General features: G+C 37.9%; 1 protein-coding gene across 1 annotated transcript; it reads left to right on the forward strand.

Moving 5' to 3' along the window:
- The first annotated feature begins 1,415 nt into the window (after positions 1–1,415).
- LOC137084501 (chymotrypsinogen 2-like) lies at positions 1,416–20,339 on the forward strand. The gene is made up of 5 exons (XM_067450774.1): positions 1,416–1,461; positions 3,483–3,583; positions 3,676–3,755; positions 3,859–3,940; positions 20,043–20,339. The coding sequence occupies exons 1-5, from the start codon at positions 1,416–1,418 to the stop codon at positions 20,337–20,339; spliced, it is 606 nt and encodes a 201-aa protein (XP_067306875.1).
- The last annotated feature ends 3,879 nt before the right edge of the window (positions 20,340–24,218 follow it).

Raw genomic sequence — 24,218 nt, forward strand, 5'->3', positions numbered from 1 at the left:
AACAACAAGCTCCCAGTAGTTAGCTAGCCACCACACTAGAGCTGTGGAATATAATAATTTTTATGTATGGCAACGTTGATACAAAAAATTCTGCATAGGCTACATATAATTAAATAGGCCTTATCATACGTTTCGACGATAATCTTAAGAACATTTTGAGACACCATGAATATGAACTAAAATGTGTTTTTAACATACTATCTCTGTATTTAAAAAAAAAAATATATATATATATATATATATATATATATATATATATATATATATATATATATATATATATATATATATATATATATATATATATTAAAAGCACATTTAAGTTCCTATTCACGGTGTCTTTAAGTACCTGGAAGTGCACTTTTTTCACTTATATTTGTGTATTTTATATAACAGACCTATAGATTTGGATGTTTTTAAATACCATTTATTCCCGTAAAATAAAAGGCTTTGTGATTAAAAAGATTGAATAAAATTGAGAATGATTCAATGACAAATGCATATTTAACAGTCACTTGTTGCCACCTGGTGGGGTAAAAGGCGTGGGACCATAACTTTTAACGATTAATTAAGCAGTTCCAATGGATGAAGGGCCCCTCAAGAGGTAAAAGCCCAGGGGCCCCTTATAGTCTTAATGCGGCCCTGCATGTTAGTGTATGTGTGAGTGTAATGGCAAGTGAATGGAAAATATTCAAATTTACACTCTTACTGTTTGTACTGTATTTTATTGACAGAACATGTCATTGAGATACAGAAATGAAAAGACAGCACTGAATAGCACAAAAAACAAACAAACAAACAAAAAACTAAAGAAGAAATGTGAACACAAGAAAAACTGTATGCATCAACTAGCAGGTATATATATATATATATATATATATATATATATATATATATATATATATATATATATATATATATATATATATATATATATATATATATATATATACCTGCACCTTCGTTAGAGAAAGTCAAGATTCACATGGGAGCAATTTACCAAATCAGGACAGATTTAGAAAAAAGTCTAATGGAAATATAAAAAGTATAGAAATATGCTTGACATATTACGATAACGTTTTCATGTAAAGACTTATGCTATAAGCTTGTGCCTTAATGTTGTGGGGGGTTAGACTATTCAACAGAGACCCAATATAATGCATTTTGATCAACATTGTACATAATCATTTGCATGGATGTACCAAAGCATTTGCAACTTGTTCAAAGTAATGAGAAACATGTTTTTTGATGTGCACATGTGATGCAATGTTGAGTGAGTTTTGAGAATTTCAATTCTAATCTGAGAAATGTACCAAAGCGACTGAGGAAAACTGTAATAGATGCTGTAAATTATATAAAAGCAAAAGAGAGCAGCAACAGGTGCAACAGTGAGACATCACAAACTCATCTACATCATGATCTTCACCATCACTTGCTTTGCCCTGGTGGCCTCTGCTCTGGGTAAGTGTCTCCTTTAGAAGGTTGCAAGAAAAGTGATGGGTAAATATAAATATATATATATATATATATATATATATATATATATATATATATATATATATATATATATATATATATATATATATATATATATATATAAATATATATATATATATATAAATATAAATATATATATATATATATATATATATATATATATATATATATATATATATATATATATATATATATATATAAATATATATATATATATATATATATATATATATATATATATATATATATATATATATATATACAGTCTTGTTCAAAATAATAGCAGTACAATGTGACTAAACAGAATAATCAAGGTTTTTAGTATATTTTTTTATTGCTACGTGGCAAACAAGTTACCAGTAGGTTAAGAAGATTGTCAGAAAACAAACAAGACCCAGCATTCATGATATGCACGCTCTTAAGGCTGTACAATTGGGCAATTAGTTGAAAGGGGTGTGTTCAAAAAAATAGCAGTGTCTACCTTTGACTGTACAAACTAAAAACTATTTTGTACAAACATTTTTTTTATTTAGCAATCCTGTGAATCCCTAAACTAATATTTAGTTGTATGACCACAGTTTTTTAAAACTGCTTGACATCTGTGTGGCATGGAGTCAACCAACTTGTGGCACCTCTCAGCTGTTATTCCACTCCATGATTCTTTAACAACATTCCACAATTCATTCACATTTCTTGGTTTTGCTTCAGAAACAGCATTTTTGATATCACCCCACAAGTTCTCATTTGGATTAAGGTCTGGAGATTTGGCTGGCCACTCCATAACATTAATTTTGTTGGTTTGGAACCAAGACTTTGCCCGTTTACTAGTGTGTTTTGGGTCATTGTCTTGTTGAAACAACCGTTTGAAGGGCATGTCCTCTTCAGCATAGGGCAACATGACCTCTTCAAGTATTTTAACATATGCAAACTGATCCATGATCCCTGGTATGCGATAAATAGGCCCAACACCATAGTAGGAGAAACATGCCCATATCATGATGCTTGCACCTCCATGCTTCACTGTCTTCACTGTGTACTGTGGCTTGAATTCAGAGTTTGGGGGTCGTCTCACAAACTGCCTGTGGCCCTTGGACCCAAAAAGAACAATTTTACTCTCATCAGTCCACAAAATGTTCCTCCATTTCTCTTTAGGCCAGTTGATGTGTTCTTTGGCAAATTGTAACCTCTTCTGCACATGCCTTTTTTTTAACAGAGGGACTTTGCGGGGGATTCTTGAAAATAGATTACCTTCACACAGACGTCTTCTAACTGTCACAGTACTTACAGGTAACTCCAGACTGTCTTTGATCATCCTGGAGGTGATCATTGGCTGAGCCTTTGCCATTCTGGTTATTCTTCTATCCATTTTGATGGTTGTCTTCCATTTTCTTCCACGTCTCTCTGGTTTTGCTTTCCATTTTAAGGCATTGGAGATCATTTTAGCTGAACAGCCTATCATTTTTTGCACCTCTTTATAGGTTTTCCCCTCTCTAATCAACTTTTTAATCAAAGTACGCTGTTCTTCTGAACAATGTCTTGAACGACCCATTTTCCTCAGCTTTCAAATGCATGTTCAACAAGTGTTGGCTTCATCCTTAAATAGGGGCCACCTGATTCACACCTGTTTCTTCACAAAATTGATGACCTTTTTTTATTTTTTTGAACACACCCCTTTCAACTAATTCAACTAATTGCCCAATTGCACAGCCTTAAGAGCGTGCATATCATGAATGCTGGGTCTCATTTGTTTTCTGAGAATCTACTGAACCTACTGGTAACTTTTTTGCCACGTAGCAATAAAAAAATATACGAAAAACCTTGATTATTCTGGTTAGTCACATTGTACTGCTATTTTTTTGAACAAGACTGTATATATATATATATATATATATATATATATATATATATATATATATTCTCAAAAATTCAAAACCTACAAAAAGAGCTTCATTCTTGTGTGAAATTCTTCAGTTCTTTATCAACAGGTTGTGGAGTGCCTGCGATTAGGCCACAGACGATTGGCAGAAAGATTGTGAACGGACAGAATGCCATCTCTGGTTCTTTGCCCTGGCAGGTCTCTCTCCAGGTAACTGTGTATTGACTGGCTTTTATAATGCTTTTTTTCTGATTTTTTCAAAGAGTAATGTCATGTTCTCAATGCTTTTACCTCTGAAACAGCGTCCCAACGGATTCCACTTCTGCGGTGGATCCCTGATCAACCAGAACTGGGTTCTCACTGCTGCTCACTGCGCTGTTGTGTAAGAGTCTTCAGTCTGACAAATGTCTCATACATTAGTTCTTAATAGATACTGTTACTCTTTCCTTTTACACTTAGTTCTGTCTTTACCACTCTCTTTTTAGGGTTGGCTATCACCATGTCATTCTTGGAGAACATGATCGCAGATCCAATGTTGAACCCATCCAATTCAAACTATTTTCCAAGGTAAAAATGTTGAATTACTGGAACAGAGATTAAATGTTTTGAAAAGAAGAGACCAGTTGATTTACCTTTTTTTAATGACCAATATCGATTACATAAATATATTATTTATTATTTATTAAATATACAATTTTTTTAAATATTAATTTATTTAATAAAATTAATAGTACTAGTAATCTGTTGTAAATACAGTTTTTCTCTGTCGCTTTGGTACATTTCTCGAATCAAACTCACAATGTGCAAAACAGTAAGTGCATTTCTCAAAACAATTTGTATAAATAGCAAAACACCATGGATGTTGCATGGCAAATTTGCACCAGCATGGCAAAAGCCACTCTCTTACTCAAAATCCTTAGTTCATCTCTCAAAAGTAAATATCTGTGTCAACGAACATGTCAGGGCCATCAGAATGACAAGTACTTGTGTCGTTGTGTACGGATATACAGTCAAATTGTTTAGTCATGTTGTCAATATAACAGTTTACTCGGGAGGGATGTTCTGATGGAAACCATGGCTAAAGTTTTGATGAAAATTATTGTCAATTGTTAGTTACATCATAGTGTATGTGTGAGTGTAATTGCAAGAGAATGGAAAAGATTCAAATGTACACTCTTACTGTTTGTACTGTATTTTACTGACAGAACCTGTCATTGAGATAGAGAAATGTAAAGACAGCACTGAATAGCACACACACACACACACACACACACACACACACACACACACACACACACACACACACACACACACACACACACACACACACACACACACACACACACACACAAAAACCTAAGAAATGTGAACATAGGAAAACGTCTCGGGTTATGAATATAACCCATGTTCCATGAGAGGTAACGAGACACTGCGTCATCGTAGATGACACTTCGGGGAACACCCTAGCGTGATACTACTGAAGCTTGAATGAAAAAAGGCCAATCCTGATTGGTGTTGCGTCATGATGTAGCGAGTGACGGCATAACCGAATGAATCAAATGGGATCAATGCAGAAAATATGTCAATTAATGCATGCGTGTCACATGATCCACAAATGCACATCTTCTTAGTTGCATGTGTAGCATGTGGCTCGATTGTAATGACTATGCCACCCCGTATTAATGGAAAACCTTAGAAATAAAGCATTGGTGTTCCACCAAGAGAGGCAAGAGGCATGGGGTCCGTACAAGATATAATTTATTTGTTTCTAAGAATGTTGGCCAACAATTATTTCAAACCAGAAGGACAAGTGTCATGGACTGAAAGTAAGGAAACAGAAGAAATTAATTCACAATAAATCTTGACGGGCTGAGGCTTCCTCTGGAGAGCAGGCTCGTGTAACCGCAACAGGCATACAATGGAAACCACGCCAATCAGAATCACACCCACCAAGTTCACTGTAAAGACACAAAACTAGTGACAGTGAACTAAAGGACACAGCAAGAATGACAGCCTTTGGTGATGTAAAGCCTGTAATGCCGTAAAGAACCTGCCCGCTCCAGGAAGCCCACAGCTCCTAAAGAAGAAGATACGAAAGTAAAATTAATAAATTAAACAAGTGTAAAGAAAACAATCAATTTACAAAATCAAATATAACCCAAAGAAAGGAAGCAACGATTTACAATACACTCAGAATAAACCAAGTATAAATACTGACAACTCACATTAAAGAAAGAAAACTACAAATGCATGTAAATGTACAGGAAATAAAAATCACCAAACTGCAAGTACCAAACCGTTGCAGTTAAACTCAGAATAACTCATACAAACAAGTCTACAAAGAAAACAAAGAATATTAACAGTAAACAGAAAAACAGAAAACATCCAGCCCACTTAATGTAAGTATGGTTGACACAGATGTACCCGGACGCCAAAAGCAGCAGCGCGGCTCGAAGAGCAAGAGGTGAAGAAAAAGATTGTTGAGAGGAAGCATCAAGAAACCTGCTCAACGTCCAAAAAAACAGACTCAATGATCCAGTGAAGTAATACTTTGTCGTTATCTACAAAAGTCACTCAATATCCTTGTTAAACAGCAACAGCTGGCACTCCAATCAGGGTTATGTTAAAGAGCAATACCATACCAATGGGAGCCCTGAAGGCACACCGCACTGGAAGTAAGCAGGACATCGCACACACTCAAATTTACAATTACTCATCACCCTCCATAGTCCGTGACAACACAAAAGGGGCGGGGTTGACCATGATGCACTCCAGGAGGCATGGACAACAAGTTTATATATGCCAATGGGGCAATAACTGATTGGCCACATCTTAACCGATAGTGACGCATTAACCATAGTCACATGATCTCACTACACATGCTCAAATTATGATACACTAATGCAAAATAAAACATCACTTGTCAATCACACGACAGACGCTGTCAATCATCACTCGCATTAAAAAAAAAAAAAAACACTGCGCCTGCGCAGCCTCTGTAAAACACTGTAAAGCCCGGCGCAAGTTAAATTCCTGAAAAAACCTCAGGTGAGACGTTTGTGTTAGTTTCTCAGGAGAGACGTTTGTGTTAGTAATTATAAGGTTTGGATCTACACAAAAACACGTAACATTTGTTAGTAGCAGGCTTCACGGTTCTTGAATTTCAATTCCCACAAACGCTGCCAGACTGCACAATGGACTGCAGTTGGGCGCATGCGACTCCCGCTCTCCATAATACACTGCTTCTGTCCTGTCAACGTAACGCAACATTATGACGCGCCACGTAGGATTTAAATCAAACTTCGCTTATCAATACATACATAACACACGTGCATATACACCTATAAATTACTCACATATACATGCATACTATTGGATGTTCAAAATACAAATATGAAATACATGTGCACTCTAATAAGAAATCCATACAAACACAAATATAATGTTAGTAATAAATGCATACACACTTGTGAATAACTTGACGCACGCATAGACCTATAAATACTTGCATATACATATAAACTTCCATGCGTATACACCTCTAAATACTCGAACATACATATAAACTTGATGCTCGCATACACATCCATAAAACATTCGCACATGCATATACACTCACTGCACGCAGACACACCTATACTCACTCGCACATACATATAAACTTCTATGCATCTATACCTATAAACACTCGCACATACATATAAACTTGATGCGAGCATACACATCCATAAAACGTGCATACATACAAAATGAAACCTGGATGCATGCTTTAGTTGTGTATAAAGTATATGCGAGTGATTTCATATGTGGATGTGCGTGAACTTTTCAGTGCAAATGGAAGGCAGTGTAAAAGCAAGTAATTTCAGTGTAAAAGGAAGTCATTTGTGTGTACACTGAAGTAACCTGCCTATATTTACCACATTTGCAACTTTGCAATCATGGTGAGGGATTGTGCTACAACTGAAGCAATTAACATATTGCAAAATGTGCTTGCTTCCCGGTCCGTGTACCTTCGGATAATTTGCTTTTCCCTTTTTGTCTTCTAAAGGGAAAAACTAAGAAAGTGTTTATTTATCACATATTCGATCCTCCCTGTGAGAATAAAGAAACAAATCTCGGTAACACTTTACAATAACAGGACATGAATACGCATGTGTTAATGCATTAATTAATAGTTGACTCAACATGAACTCATGATTAGTTAAGATATAAACTAATCATGAACAAATGAGGAGCTATCCTTAATTAAGACATGAGTCATAATGATTCATGCATGAATACAGCAGCATTACTGTTAGTACATGTTTGGTGATTAATGCATTAATAAACAAGTATGGGTAAACTACATTAAACAGACTCTCTAAGAAGGAATTAAAGATATTTTGACTTTGAAATACATTTTCAAATGAATTATTGTCATAATTTAAACCATTTTTATCAGAAGCTTCATCATAAATATTACTGAAAGCCAAGATTTTTTTCATTACTTTCACTGATCATCTAAGTCTGCTATATTTTATCTCAAAAGGTCTCAGTCTGTTTTGTGATCTCTTTCCCATCAAACTAAACCTACTGTGACTTATAACAGTTTCTGAGGAATCAGTCCCCAAAAAATAACCAAACAGGAAACAAGCAGTTAAGTCCGGAAGTGAGGGAACGTCTGCTGGGATCCGTACGATTCTCTCTCCACCCAGACATAGGCCATGATGATACAGTACCTCCGTTCTCTTAACTGGGCTGAATACTAGTTATACTAGTTACGTGTGAATTTCATAGTAAGTTTATGATAAATCATGAGCTGAATTTGGTAAGTAGTTAATAGTGAATTAATCATGTCATGACACGATGCATTAAGAAGCTATGAGTTGATGTTAATGCATGGTTAGTTAATAATGAATTAACCATGATGTGCCCCCTCAAGTTAAAGTCATGACATATTCATACATTAACAAGCCATGAGTTGGTGTTAGTGTATGGTTAGTTAAACATGAGTTTAGACACTATGATGCACTAACAATTCATTAATTACAAAATGAATTAACATATACACAAAGAATCCTTATTCCTTTTCACCACTGGTACAAAAAAATCCCTAAAATATACAAAGTATTTGTAGGCTAGTTATTTTATTTATATAATTAAACTTATATGGACTTAAAATAAAGCCCAAACATAACTGTAAAGACACACACAAGGCACGTTTACATGTAAAGCAGAGCACATCCACCGGCTAATGCTAATCGAATCATAAACATTTAAACAATTAAAAAATACAGTTACAGTTTCATCTGGGTCTATAGGCTATCTCATCAAACAACCAGATTAATCAATGGCACGACACATTTATTATTTCTTCTGCCTATGATTTTGCATGCGGTGGAATTTGTTTGTCATAATAAATTTTAATTAATTAACGTTGCATCTGCTGTCACATTGGGCACACCGCCTGTTTTATTTAGCTGATCAACTCTTGAAATGTGTGCAAAAAATACTCGACTCCCTGAAGAGAACAGAGAGAATGTTGTAGTGAAATGATCAGCAGTCCTGAACAGTCCTGAACAGTCCAGTGTTCATTTACACCGAGTATGTCCCTCCAAACAATGTTTTATGTTGCAAAGCAAACCAAATCATGTGCGACTCGCAACTTATGGCGCACAGAGTAGGCTAACCTAGTTAATTCGTAGTTAACAGCCTTTGTATTATTGAATGATCAAGCTTTTCGAGCAAATCGATTGAATGAAATGACTCATTCATTAACACAGTGACTTGCTGCCACCTACTGGCAATATTTAATAAAGAGCTGTTGAAGCCAAAACAAACGATGTCTATTAATTTTCGTATTATCACTGTAAAGCTGCTTTGAAATAATCTGTATTGTAAAAAGCGCTGGGCTATATATAAATGAAGATGACTTGACTTGACCCTTGAATCGATTCTGCTCTGCACTTAGGCCAGTTTCTCCGTACAGCCTCACAGATTGAGAGTTGGCCAGCTGAATAAAAAGGCTAATAAGTGTGCCAAATAGTTTAGCTAGTGAGAGCAGATGCCACGTTAATTATATTTAATACGATAAATTAGTATTTCACTGCACGCGAATATAGAAGAAAGCTCTGCATAGGCTCTGCCCTGGTCTAACAGGTTGTGTCGAGTATTTATTAGTCTGGCTGTTTGATAAGAACGAACGAGATTAAATGTAGTTTCAATAAACTCTGTAATAATCCGTGTATCAGATAGATAAAGGGTTATATATTCTGTTGCGCAGAGCGGAGTTCTTGAGATAAGTATGGCACGGCCTGATCTTTGGTTGACCAATCAGCGGAAAGGGGCGTTTTGTTCCCGCCCATGTTGCGATTGAACTAAAGCAGCGGTTCCCAAACTTTTTTACCCTTCTATGTCCCGAACGGGTTGGAGCACCCCAAATACACCCCACTTCAAAAAAACTTTGTTTTATCGCCATGTTTAATCATGCGCAAATAACCAGAACACAAATGACAATAACAACATCAAAAAAGTTTCAAAATAATGCAACAAAGCTACGCACAAGCTTCTGCTTTTAAGAGGATGTGACAGACACAGGCTCAGTAACAGAAAGCATGGTTATTTTCAGCTGCATAAAAGAAACATTGCAGCAACTAGGCCGCCTTATTCAATGACTGTGGAGCTAGCATCATCATATGTCCTCTAACCAATACGCCTATATAGGTCATTTGTCACTTCCTTGAAATACGACCCATAGAAGCGTATACTTAAGTTGCGCCCCTATCGACAATATTTTAATTAATTAAATACGACAGATAGATAGATAAAATAAATAAAAACGAGGATCAATCTGAAACTTTTCAAGTGCGACAATAAAATTAGCCTACACACGATCCACAACATAATAAAGTAACAAAGAGATCAAACATAAAATGTTTCTCTATTTTCTCCATTTCTTTTGCCTCCAAATCCTCACTCTCTCTTGGTCCCTCTCCTCCTTCGTCACTAACTTTATCATAAGACGTCCCACTTGACAGTATATATATATATATATATATATATATATATATATATATATATATATATATATATATATATATATATATATATATATATATATATATATATAGAATGAATGAAGCGAGTTGGCATGCATAGAGATGTGACTGTGGAAATTCCCACCGGTTAATCAATGTGTGACAACACCGGTAATACCGGTATCAACAACTGGACTTTTTTTTTTTACTTACTTTTTATTCGATTTCCAAAAGAACATATGAGAAACAAACAGAAAACAACAACAAAACTTAAAAACAAAACATAAGAAACAAATTCTGACAGCACTGCTTACATAACACCTATGCATATTTTAGAAGACATAGTTGTACCCTAGATATAAATACTTCACCATGCCAGGGAGATGCATCTACATCCCACTACCTAATAAAGAGGTCACAAATACATTTTACTGCTCTTTGCCAGGCCTGTACCTTTCTTGGTTTAGCTTTATTAAATCTAGCTAAGGAGCATTCCATCGTAACTATTTGTTGCATATTCAGTAACCACAGTCTTAAAATGTCTGCCTTAGTGTCCCACCAAAGTGCAATTATTGATTTCTTTACAGCAGTGAAACCCGAAAAAAGAATCCTTTTGTCTACCATACTACACTGTCAGAAAAAAGGCCAGTACCCTAAAGGTACAAAACCGAAAAGGTACTGATATGTACCTTTAAGGCACTACAATGTACCTTTAAGGTATTAATACACACTCTTAAAGTACTGATATGTACCTTTTAAGGTACTAGTACCATTTAGGGGTTAGTAAGGTACAAACATGTACCTTTTCACTTTTGTACCTAAGGGTACCACCTCAGTGACAGCACTGTACCTTTTTTTTCTGAGAGTGTAAGGTTCAGGGAAGAAACATCATTCAGCAAGCACAGGCAAGGATCCGGAGTCATCTTATGGTTAATCAGTTGTTCTAAGTCCCAACAAACTTGAGTCCAAAAAAAATTATTACTGAATATTCCCAAAACATGTGATACATTGTACCAGTTACGGACATATATATATTATAGTGCAGTTAGGGTCAGATATTAATCCCATTCTGTATCGTCTATATGGCGTCGCATAGGCTCTATGAATAGTTTTACAAGGAATAAGTTGATGACTCCAATTTCGAGATGTTTCACTCATATTTAACCATATATAGAGTCAATCAGGACGAAGTCCAGCCTGCTCTAAGTCCTTTTCCCATACTATCTCAACTGATAAACGTTTACATTGTGTTTTAAAAAGAGAATTATTTGTGAAACCAGGCCTCTACACTCTTTTCCAGGATAGAACAATCCTGCTAATGGATGCGAAGGTAGTGATGTGTTCCATGGAACTCCATAAGTTTTCATGGCTGATCTCAGTCTCAAATAAAGAAAAAAAGAAGAACCAGGTATGTCAAACAAAGTCTGTAGATTATTAAATGAAAATAAACCATCTTTACCATAAATGTCTCCCAGTGTACAAATTCCCTTAGCAGCCCAAAGTGGGGATGTGAAAGGTTTCTTATCTGTCAATTTATTAGTATTGTTCCATAAAGGGGAGAGTTTATTTAACCGACTGGACTTTTAAATCACTAATTCTATCTAACCGAAAGGAACATATGCACACGGCTGCTCCCGCATTAATAACAGAGTGGAGCAAAGTGAGTACTTTCAATGAATTCTTATGAAAGTTAAGCTTCCATTTGCATGAACTGAAACCGCGCGCACACTGTGAATGACAGCTCGTAAGTAAATGCGCGTTCTGTGCGGCAAAGCAGATTTTAGTTTCTGTTTAGAATTAACTCGGGGGCGGGTTGCTTGAACTGTAGGTTAATTGGCCTATTATTCCTAATGAAAAACACAACAACACACAATGACAAACTCACTCATTTAAATAGGCAGTTTTACATTTAACTTTGACACCAAATCTTCCGCGATCATATTGTCTTTTTTTATTGTATGAAAAATCCCATTAAAAATTACAATACATTTTTCCTCTGGGGGTGCGTGCACCACACTTTGGGAATCCCTGAGTGTGTGAGATTTTTTACATAACCACTGAGAAACAAGTAAAAATGCCTTTGCTTCTTTCAGTCACACTTCTGAGAAAGCAAAAGAAAAAATGTCTGCTTAGAAGAAGTAAAACTGGTTTTAAAACATAACTACTTTATTTTTGTGGACCGTGAAAAACTAGCAAGATAATCCGGCTCATCTTGTTCCAAACACATGTTCTGATTCTGCTCTTGATTTTTTGCTTACGTAAACGTCTTTTTTTTTTAAAAGTTCATGAGTTACCAGAAGTGACAGGCTATTTTTTTTTACTTGATCGTTACCCAAAAGTTTATAATAAATGTTAGTAAGTGGGATAATTACTGTACACCGTCTAGTGGTGCATGATATCTTGCTCGTTTTATGGCTGATTTTTTAATCCTTATGCCTCTTTTGATTTTATTAAAAAAAGATAATGCTCTCAAGCTAAAATATTAGTTAACACATTATTTTAAGGGTGATGTAGTAACATGTTAATACATGTACTTACTCTAGTAATAACAGTAAATTATGCTTAATTACAAGTAACTTACCCTAAACCAAACCCCAGCCCTAACCGTAACTCTATAGTAAGTACATGTGGTTCTCAGTACTCAGTACTCAATACTCAGTACTTATTTGAGTAACTACATCACTTTAAAATAAAGTAAAATATTATTCTAAACTTGATTCAGTCAGCGATCAGTGTGTTTGTGTCTGTCAATTTCAACCACTAAAAACATCAATGACAGTACAGAACAGTTTGAAAGTCTACACCACAAAACTTTTGTTGGATTTCACATGACACAAAGTATAATAGCCTAATTATAGGGCAGTCCTGTCAGATCAATCATTTTAAAAACAAGTGAATCTAAAAGTGGTTTTAGTCTTACTCATCAGTTACATCTCAAATATTCACAAATGTTCCATGACAACAGTACAAGACAACAATGTTTTCATCCCCCTTTGTCACGTCTTTAAACATTTAGCTTTGAAAAGGAGGATATGTTTTTGTGGGTATGAGGAAGTTTCTCAAGGAAGAAAAATTAAATACTGCAGCTTTCTGAAAAATCATTGAGTTTGTCACCAGCGGAGATGCCAAACGTCATATGATTTTAACTGCTTTCAAACGAATCCAGATATTTATTTACTAATTTATTTTTTATGCAAACTTATTTTCTTCCAAAAAATTTAGTTCTGGTAATTGAGGAGACAATGGAAGGGACTGGATTTCATCATAGTGATCATGAAACCACTCTTGTATTTGTGTTAAGTGAAAATGTCTGAATGGCGTTGTATTGCATTTCTTCTGTTCCTCAGAGGCCAGGCTTTGTGTGAAGTGCTCTGTGTTTAGCAGACTTGGTTATTTCTGAGACTTTCCTCCTTGAAGAAATTTTGTTCTATTGACAAAAGTTCACACCAGCCAAACTGCAATCCATCTTTTCTAAAGTCTTTTTAAAACTTTTATAAGTTGCGTTCATTAGCTAATTTTATAAATCTGAAAGACAAAAAGTACTGTCTTCCACTTACAGTAGACTAACAAACATTATAAAAGTAGAGCTCAGTGTGTTAGCAATCAGAATTATTTATCACTAAAGAGAACATGACTTGTGCTATGACTTAATTTTAGAGATTGTCTGAATCAGTATATGGAACATCAGTGTTTGTCATATTCTAATGGGACCCTTTCAACAAGTTTCTCTCCAGTTTGTGTCTGGGTCTCTATGGCTTCTGGTTGGAGACGTCACACAGGTTTCAGCACCATGAATATAGGATTAAACAGATTGGTCTGTGCCATCTTGGCAGTATTATACATACGAACCCCCACCACCCTAAACCTACCCAAGAGCGTGTCATATGCACGCCATAAAGTGCGTATCATATGCACGCAAAAAACTGCGTAGCATTTGCATGCCAAAACTCATTTTGGCGTATCCATTCCACGAGATTTTACACTCGTACTATTTATACGCATGACTATAAGATCGTGTTGGAATATCATGTGCATTTCATTACCTTTTGGCAAATAGTTTATCTGTACAGATGAGAACATCTGATCATCCTGAATTGTTTGTAAGTTAGTGTATAGTAGCTTTGCCTGCACTGTTGTCAAATATTGCAACACTGTTGTTTGTCATTTGTTACTGTGAAAGTGGAACACAGTTTTTAATTGCAAATTAAGTATTAAAACTACTAGAAACACTTTTTTTTATTTCATTAAATTTTAATCATTTTATGTGGATTATGTTAATTTAGCAGTACGAGGGGAGAGTTATAGATTTAATTTAGCAAGGAAATTCGCCAGGGACGATACCAAGTAAATTCTCTTTTGTTCAGACACCACAGGTTCGTTATCTATATGGGTGAAGAGACGCAGTCACATGTATGAAAGATTACCACTTTATTGTATCAATATTGAATTAGGAAAGACAAACTTCAGAGCAGGAGTCGCCAATCTGCATCTGACACACACACACACACACACACACACACACACACACACACACACACACACACACACACACACACTACAATACAATACAATACAATACAATACAATACAAATAATACAAAATGACCAGAAGTGGAGGTATCTGGAGGGTTGGGCCCAATGTCCACATCGTGGACAACACGTGAAGATTGGATACAAAAAAACACAGCACTAGTTGTGAACCACACAATGGCAGCAGGACGTTACCCTCCAGAAACTCTCAGCTCCTGTTACAAAAAAAAAAAAAAACACATCACGATGAAAGACAATCTGAACAGAAACCCAAAATAACAGAATACAAATTAAACATTAGAAAGTTGAAAATATCCCTAAATTAAAGCCGTAACTTTTTCAAGATTTACAAACATTATATAATGTGAATCTACAACATGAATCCATTTTCCAAACCGTATTTTTGTCTTACCCTGAATCATTATGGTATACTTATAATAAGCATTTATATTGGGACTATTTCAGGCCAGACTGGTAGGTACCACTACGGAGGAGCACAGTCCCTGCATGACTCGCCCATAGACATAAACAGAGAGAAGTAGCTCTGGCTGCAATGTTCTTCCGCAAGATGCATGCAGTTCTGTTTATTAACCATTAGAGTGCAAAACGTTACGGACTGCAGCTTTAAGTTAAAGACAAATTCACACTTAACACACTTGACATTCACTCGGACTTCTGGCAGTCCAGTTACAATGTCAGAAAGAGGTGACATACGTTGACTGAATGCACACAGCACTGATATACTGTACAGCCATTAGTATCAAACAGGTAGAAATCGGTGGAAACAGATTGGCCAGCAAGGCCGCTCAGACCTCCGAGGTGATAATCTCAGAAACAGTTACTATTAGGAAGATAAAACTAAACAGCACAAAGATGAAACGGTGGTAACAGCAGACTTTCAGGAAAACCGAGTGGCAATAAAACAGTCAGACTTGTAATAGCAACAAAACAGCAGCGTGAGCCCAAACGCATTTCATGCAGGAGACAGTCACCCCAGCATCATTTATGCCGAGCATCCGTGAAGGAACTGATTCTCCTGCTAAAACAACAATTGGTTAGCTCACTTAATTAAAATGTTAGTCAAAAAGGATAACCACATATACCGAGTGATTGTCACGGAAATGCATAGCTCTACTCACAGCACGAATCACAGCGGCTCACACGTATTTACATTAAAATCACTGGAATGAAATGAACACAAGTTACCACAAACACCATAATAACACGGACAAACAATGGAATTTAGCTAACCTACACATAACAGCCTGCACACAAACATCACCGCAGGGCTGCAGACCTTACATTCCCTCACTGAATGGTGGTGTGCTCTCGCCATGGGGGCGGAGCTTGAAATGACGCACCCTCAGGTAGGACACAGGGGCTGCATCCGAAACCTGGAAAATACTGCCTTCGGAGGACACATTTGAAGGCAGGAAGGCATCAAGCTGCGTCCGAATCTAATGTTTGCTTCACTTCCTGCCTCCTGAGATACCGTTATCTGATCCATTTTTGAAGGCAGCGTACATGTGTACTTCCCTGCCTTTGATATCCCACAATCCTGTGCTTTCCATTCATGTTTCAGTTGAGCTTGGGAAAAAAGATGGCGTCCAGAAGTTTGCAGGTCAGTTTGTGTGTAAATGTACGATTTTTACCAACATATTAAACTTGTCATTTCTAGCGAGAAATCACTACTGTAGTAATTGTTTAGTTCTCACCAAAGCTGTCTCTATTTTGTTGTAGATCCTTAAACTGTTACACTGCCAACATGAGGCAGCGAGGCAACGAGTCAGCAGCCTAGGTTTTTGGACGCAGCCAGGGTTTTAAATAGACAGGCTTTAAATGCTAATGCCGTCACTCTAAATACAGGGGAGGGAACTTACTCAACCTGCTACATCAATATAGTGTTAACAATATGTTAATGTAATGTTTTAAGTTCAGATAAATGATTACACTCTTCATAACAATGTATTGTGTTTTTTTTCATTTTATTAAGAAGACATTTTTATTATTTGTTTAAAACTGTAACATGTAACATGAACCAAAAACAAAATAGTAACATAACATAACATGTAGTTCGGAGTCACGTGACCCCGACAAGCGTTGCGGTTATACGTTTTTAGGCTCATCCTCAAATCCCCATAAAGTCATCCTATTGGAGAAATCCGTGCTAAAAATCTACTCATCTGATTAATAATGTCGTCTAGCAAATCTGCATCAAAGAGGGAATGGACAGATTCCCCAATTAAGAAAAGACTGAAAGAAATCCGAGGACTATCAACCGAGGATCTCGACGACGCCATTCTAAGAACCGTTAAACAGGCCTTGACAGAACAACAACAGCACTTCAATAAGGCTGTTCAGGTGGCGGTTAAAGGAGCTGTAGATAATTTGGTGATACTGCAACTAACAGACCTGAAATGTCAAGTCAAGCAGGCGAACGAATCTGTTAGCGGTCTCGCCCGTGATGTTGAAGAACTGGGTAAATCCTTTCAAAAGGTGAACTCTCGATTTGATTCTGTCCCCGCCACGGTCCGTGTTCAAAATCAAGATATTAGAGACCACAATAGACAGATTGCATCACTCTCCGCAAGATTAACGGAGATGGAAGACAGGAACCGCTGTTCAAATCTAAGGCTAGTAGGTTTACGGGAATCTGAGGAGGGATCAGATCCGATTGGGTTTCTCAAGAAGTTCTTACCATTGTGGATTCCATCCCTGGCTGGTCGTGAGATTAAAATTGAGAGAGCACATCGTCTTTACAATAGGAGGGAAACTGAAACTTTGCGGTCTCGCACTTTGATCTTCAAACTATTGGATTATGCGGATCGGCAGTCAATTCTGAAAGGCGCGAGAGAGGCTTACCCTGTGAAACACAAGGAACGAATCCTATCCTTCTATCCCGACTTCAGTAATGATGGAATTCAACCAAGTGCGAAAAAAGATGATTGCCCTTGGTCTCAGGTCATTCCTCGTTTACCCAGCTGAGCTCAAATTGACACATCACGGCCAACCTCTGATCTTCAAAACACCACAAGAAGCAGAGAAATTCCTAGACACCAAGGAGATTCCGGGTAACGTTACTCCATCAAAGAAGCCTGCAGCAACAGCTTCGATGACTGGTCATCAACGCAATCTCTGGGAAGATGATGTGCAGGAGATGACTGCCTAGGCTGGAAGTTATGGTGTTTGATTGAGTTTAAGTAATTTTAATTTATAATGCACGGGACATCATGTGAAGAAATCAGGGAATGAGGAAAGTTAATTGCATCGCCATCTAAAAAGAGTCACGGCTCGTGATTTTGTTTTTCTGTTCTTTTTTTTTCATGCCTTGGGGTCGCTATATGACCTGGCGGCTGGTGTACATAGTTATAACTGTCAGCACAACTGTTCGTTCACTCAAGATGTTAGATATCATAATGTTTAGTCTCATGGAGATACGCTTTCAAAATCCCATTCTGTATGACATACGTTATTCTCTCGGTCTGAATGTACGCGGGCTGAATTCTCCCATCAAGCGCACAAGATGCTTAGAATTTTGACACTGTAAATCTGTATCCATAGCATTAATTCAAGAGTCGCATTTAAAATCTGTAGATGTCCATCATTTTCAAAACAGACGATTCAAGTTGGTGGCGCACTCATGTGCTGACACTAAAACAAAGGGAGTTCTAATTTTAGTAAGTAGGAAATTACAGATATCAATAGACTATACAGAGAATTTGATGAATGGAAGATGTGTGTGTGAACTTGTTGAAATTAATAATACTAAGATGCTTTTAGCTTCTGTCTATGCCCCAAACATATTTAATCCATCCTTTTTTATATTACTTGAAAAAAGTTTAAGCAAATTTCCGGATATACCCCTTATTATAGGAGGTGATTTCAAGTCGTATCTAGACCCAGTGATGGATCGATCATCTGGAGGACAATCCTCTCCCTCAGTCTCATCGCTTGCATTTAAAACATTTATATCCAATTTAAACTTGGTTGATTTATGGCACTTTAGAAATTACAATTTGAAAGATTTTTCTTTCTACTCTGCTCGTCACCACCCATATTCTAGGATTGATTATATATGTGTTTCGCCATCTTTGTTTAACAGTATTCCGCATATAACAATGTTACCCTTTCTTATCTCTGATCACTCCCCAATACTTTGCAATATTACGTCTTCTACCTTCACTCCTAAATGTTATAGGTGGCGGTTAAATGAAATTCAGAGTTTATGGTGCAAATTAAAAATCAGATTAAGGAGTTCTTGGAAATTAACAGATCACATTGTAAAAATCCACAGATATTATGGGAGACTTGCGAGTGTTTTATAAGAGGGTCTTGTATAGCTTTCTCTTCAAAATTGAAAGCACGTATAATGAGGAAAATGTCAGAGATTGAACAAGAGGTGCAGTCGTTTGAGGGACAACAAAAAGTACATTTCACGGACCAAAGAAGCAATATTATATCTGCTCTGAGGGGGGAATATAATTCCTTGTCTCTGCACAAGGCTGAGTTCATCGTGCATAGAATTAGACTAAAATATTATTTTCAGGGAGACAGACCCTCTCATTTGTTAGCCTGGAAATTGAAACAAAATGAGGCAAAATGCTCAATAAATGCCATAAGAAATAATAGGGGCGATATTATAACAGAGCCCAAACAAATTAATCAGGTATTTTATGAGTTTATGCACTTCTGATAATCCTGTAGATTTGCATAAATGCAAAGCCTTTCTTAATAGCATTACTTTACCGAAATTACAATTGGCAGATAGAGATTTTTTGGAGGACTCTGTAACATTGGAAGAGTTAAAGATGGCAGTAGAATCTCTTCAAAAAGGGAAGTCCCCAGGCTCAGATGGAATCCCCTCTGAGCTCTATCTGGAAACTTACGGCGTTCCATGGAACACATCACTACCTTTGCATCCATTGACAGGATTGTTCTATCCTGGAAAAGAGTCTAGAGGCCTGGTTTCACAAATTTATAATTCTCTTTTAAAAACACAGTGTAATCTCTCGCTGTTCACGAGGCTTGACTGGGGACACAATTCTGTTTCAGGTTGGAGAAATCAGTGCTACGCCTCTTGTCTTGTGTCTGCCTGTACGTCTGTGTCTAGTTCTGTGTTGCAGGATGTTGTGTCACAGGATGAGCTGGTGAATTTGTCAAACGTGGCCCAGGAGTATCTCGAACTGAAGGAAGTGTCCAGTAAGTCCCGAGCTGCTTCTCCACCTCCACACCCTCCCTACTACTGTGTCATAGACTTTTTGCATGTATGTCTCCGCCTAAGGGCAAGTTATACTCACTTTCTGCTCCTGAGAGGGAGGCCATGGAGAAATATATTTCTGGATGAGCCTGGCAGCCAGGCTCATCCACCCCGCTTCTTCTCCGGTGGGGACGGGGTTATTTTTGTGGGTAAGAAGGATTGATGTCTGCAACCTTGTATTGACTATCGAGGGTTGAATAACATCACGGTAAAAAATACTTATCCTTTGCCGTTGATGTCTTCAGCCTTTCGAGAGGTTTCAGGGAGCATCGTTCTTCACAAAATTGGACTTGCTTAATGCTTATCATTTGGTCTGCATAAGAGAGGGGGATGAGTGGAAGACCGCATTTAATACCCCCAGGGGGCACTTTGAATACTTGGTCATTCCAAGAACATCAAACCCGATGCTTTATGTTGGCGTTTTTGACCGCTCTGAACGCCTGTCTACTCCTGAATGCATTTTACCCAAGAGACTCATTGTCTCGAATGGAGATCAAATTTAAGGTCAAATTGGCCTTGACGGGGTAATGCCTCCGCCCGGTGGTCCACCGAGATTATTATTAATGCCGAAGGGTTTACGGTCCGACGTTATTCAGTGGGGTCATTCTTCCAATGTGGCTTGTTGTCCTGGTGTTAATCATACCAGTTTTTTTGTCAAGCAACGGTTTTGGTGGCCAGGGATGGCTCGTGACATTCAATGTTTTGTTTTGGCTTGTTCGGTTTGTGCCTGTGGTAAGACTTCCAATCGTCCTCCAGATGGGTTACTCCAACCATTGTCTGTTCCTTCTGAGACCCACCACCCTCCCACCCTCCCAGGGTAAGACGGTCGTTTTGACCGCAGTGGACTGGTTCTCGAAGGCGGCTCACTTTATTCCCTTACCTAAATTACCCTCCGCTAAGGAGACAGCGTGGCTGTCATTGAGCACGTCTTTCGCATACATGGCCTCCCGATTGACGTGGTCTCTGACAGGGGGCCCCAATTCATTTCCAAATTTTGGAAGGAGTTTTGTAGGTTGCTGGGGGTGACCGTAAGTCTGTGTTTGGGTTTCCATCCCCAGAGCAATGGTCAAACCGAATGAGCCAACCAAGATTTAGAAAGAGGGTTGCGATGGGTGGCTTCCAAGAATCCCTCCCCCAAGCCAACAACTCCCATGGGTTGAGTACGCACATAACTCGTTACTAGTATCGTCCACGGGCCTCTCATCATTTGAGTGTAGTATAGGCTAGCTATCAGCCACCTGTTTTTCCTATTCTGGAATCCGAAGTCGCGGTCCCCTCTGCTCACGCCTTTGTCCAGAGGTGCTGTCACACTTGGACTAGAGCCCGTGAGACTCTGCTCCAAGTGAGAGTGCACACCAAGGCCCAAGCCGATCGCCACCGGTCTTAGCCTCCCATCTACATCGTTGGTCAAAAGGTGTGGCTTTCATCTAAGAAACATTCCTCTCTGCTTCGTTTGTAACAAGCTTGCTTCCAAATGTATTGGTCCTTTCCCTGTCACCAAGATCATTAGTCCGGTGGCAGTCTGCCTCAAACTGCCTCCTGAGTACAGGAGGATTCATTCCGTCTTTCATGTGTCCAAATTGAAGCCTGTTTTTCATTCCCATATTAATCTGCCTGCCCCGGTTACCCTATCGCCGCAACTCGTAGATCGGGAACCAACTTATTCGGTAAATCATATTCTGGACTCGAGAAGGAGGGGTAGCGGATTTCAGTATCTGGTGGACTGGAAAGGTTATGGTCCGGAGGAGAGAAGTTGGATTCCTGCGAGGGACATTCTGGATCACTCCCTTATCGATGATTTCAATTGACAGGTAAGTTCCACTGGGAGCGCCAGTAGGCGCTCTTAGGGGAGGGGGTACTGTCACGGTTCATTAATTTACTGGTTCATTCTGTCTGTGTGTGTGTGGAGTGTGAGTGAGAGGCGTAGTTTCTGATTACCAGTTCATCAGATCATCACCACCACCTGCTGCACTTGATTACCCGGTCTACATATTGGCTTGCTAACCACCCTGTGTTTGTCAGATCAGTTGGTGTTGTTCCGTGGTCCTGTCCTGTTCTTCTTCATTACGAAGAAGGCTAGATAAGTTTATGAATAGAGCAACTGTGACTACATTTACATGGACAGCAGTAATCTAATTATTGACCTTATTCTAAATAAGACAATATTCTGATTAAGGTGTTTACATGAGTTGCTTTTAGAGTACTCCGTTCATGTTCCCGTTTTACATGTGATAGAACATAGATCGATTATGGCACGTCATTACGTCCCCATGCCACGCTATGTTCTCCAACATCCAATCATAGCGTGACTTTGGCAGGTGTGTTAATTTTATGGGCTCAGGAACCCGCTAACTTCACCTGCGGGTGTCGCTGTTGGACAGTGTTACTTTACATTAAAAAGTATAAAAAACTTGCGTTTTTATAATGTTTTATATACATTTACGTTGATTTATTTTTATAATATTATGTATTGTCTCTTTCTGTTTTTTTGAAGAGACACTATCCCTCTTTCCTCCTTATTGACAGCCTACATTTAGAATAACAGCTTTGATTAATGATGAAAAAGGTTTAAAAATCTTGACTGTTTGGATTGTTTTTCCTGCATCGAGCCACAGGCGTTCACTGAATGACCCATCTGGTTTGCTATTACAGATACAAACTTATTGTATTTTACTTTTACAATGAGCATAATAATTACAACAAAAATAAAAATATAGAGAGAGGACACAGTGTTCAGTATGAAATGTCAAGTAAAACACACACCGCCCATAGCAATGCGTTATGGCAAGGACATTTCAGACTGACAGATACTTTAAAGATAAACGGGAATTTTCCGCCATTTGTTACTGTTTTGTAGACGTTGTTATATTAATTATAATTCCAATTCTGTTTTATTGGCCACAATATTATCAATGATTGTTGAAAGGGGCACTTTTGATGAATTTTCAAAAAAGGGCAGAGTAGTCTGCAATGACGTAGTCATTGGCAAAGAGTGTGGGGAGTAATGAAGTATGGGGAGTAATAAAAGTGTGAGCTAAGGAAGAGATGGTCAGAGGTTCAGCTGGCATCTCACTTTGTTGTTCATACAATAAAGTTAATTTCTTCTGACACCTTGAACTTCGACTCTGAGAGATTTTCTTTAAAGCACTGGAGACAATCAAATACTTCACACACAGGTGACTGGAGACCAACTACAGCACTAGGACACCCACGTGATTGGCCCTCAGCTCCTGCATGGAAATACAACACACAAGAATTAATACAAATGTCACACACAAATATCACTTTTCACAACAATCCACAAAAAAAGTCAATACCAAGAAACAATATTCAAGAAAGGGAGAAACAACTCCCTCTGTCTCATACGTACAATTTACATAAAATACACACACAAAGCACCCACTGGATCCAACATGGGAAAAATCTCCCATAGTCACACACACTAGAGTGCGGATCGGGCTGCATTTTTCTGTCCGAGCCCGACCCGCGTCCGACAGAGCAGTAACCGAACCCGACCCGAGCCCGACAGGCATTCAAATATTTATGTCCGAGCCCGACCCGAGCCCGTAGTTAAAATCAATTTTTTCCCCTCATATACTAATGACACACGTTTGTTTGTGTGGAAATCCCGCTTTTATTAAGCAACTGTAAGGAAGGCATTCTGAAATGTTTACAGACAAGCGCATCAGCGTGCACACGGGGCATCAAACGTTACACAGAGCCCAATCAAATAGCCAACTGAAATTAAATGAACAAAGGTCTGCTAAAAATGGCCCAAGCTAACAGAACAAAACATTAACGTAACACAATTTAAATGCTTATTGAAATGAAAGTCATCTTACCAATTTTCTCAAACTGTGGTTCCTAAACTGCAACATGGGATCTATTTACATAATCTATCCATCAAAGTTTAGGCTAATCGAGGTTTTATGTAGAAAAAGGATTGCATCAACTGCGGATGGCTTCAAGGCTGTCCTGCTGCCAGCAGCGCTGAAGTTGCCCTCACTGGAATGACAAGGATGCCGCGGGCAATATGCACGCA

This window comes from Pseudorasbora parva, chromosome 8, assembly GCF_024679245.1.
Source record: "Pseudorasbora parva isolate DD20220531a chromosome 8, ASM2467924v1, whole genome shotgun sequence".
In the NCBI taxonomy this organism is placed as follows: domain Eukaryota; kingdom Metazoa; phylum Chordata; class Actinopteri; order Cypriniformes; family Gobionidae; genus Pseudorasbora; species Pseudorasbora parva.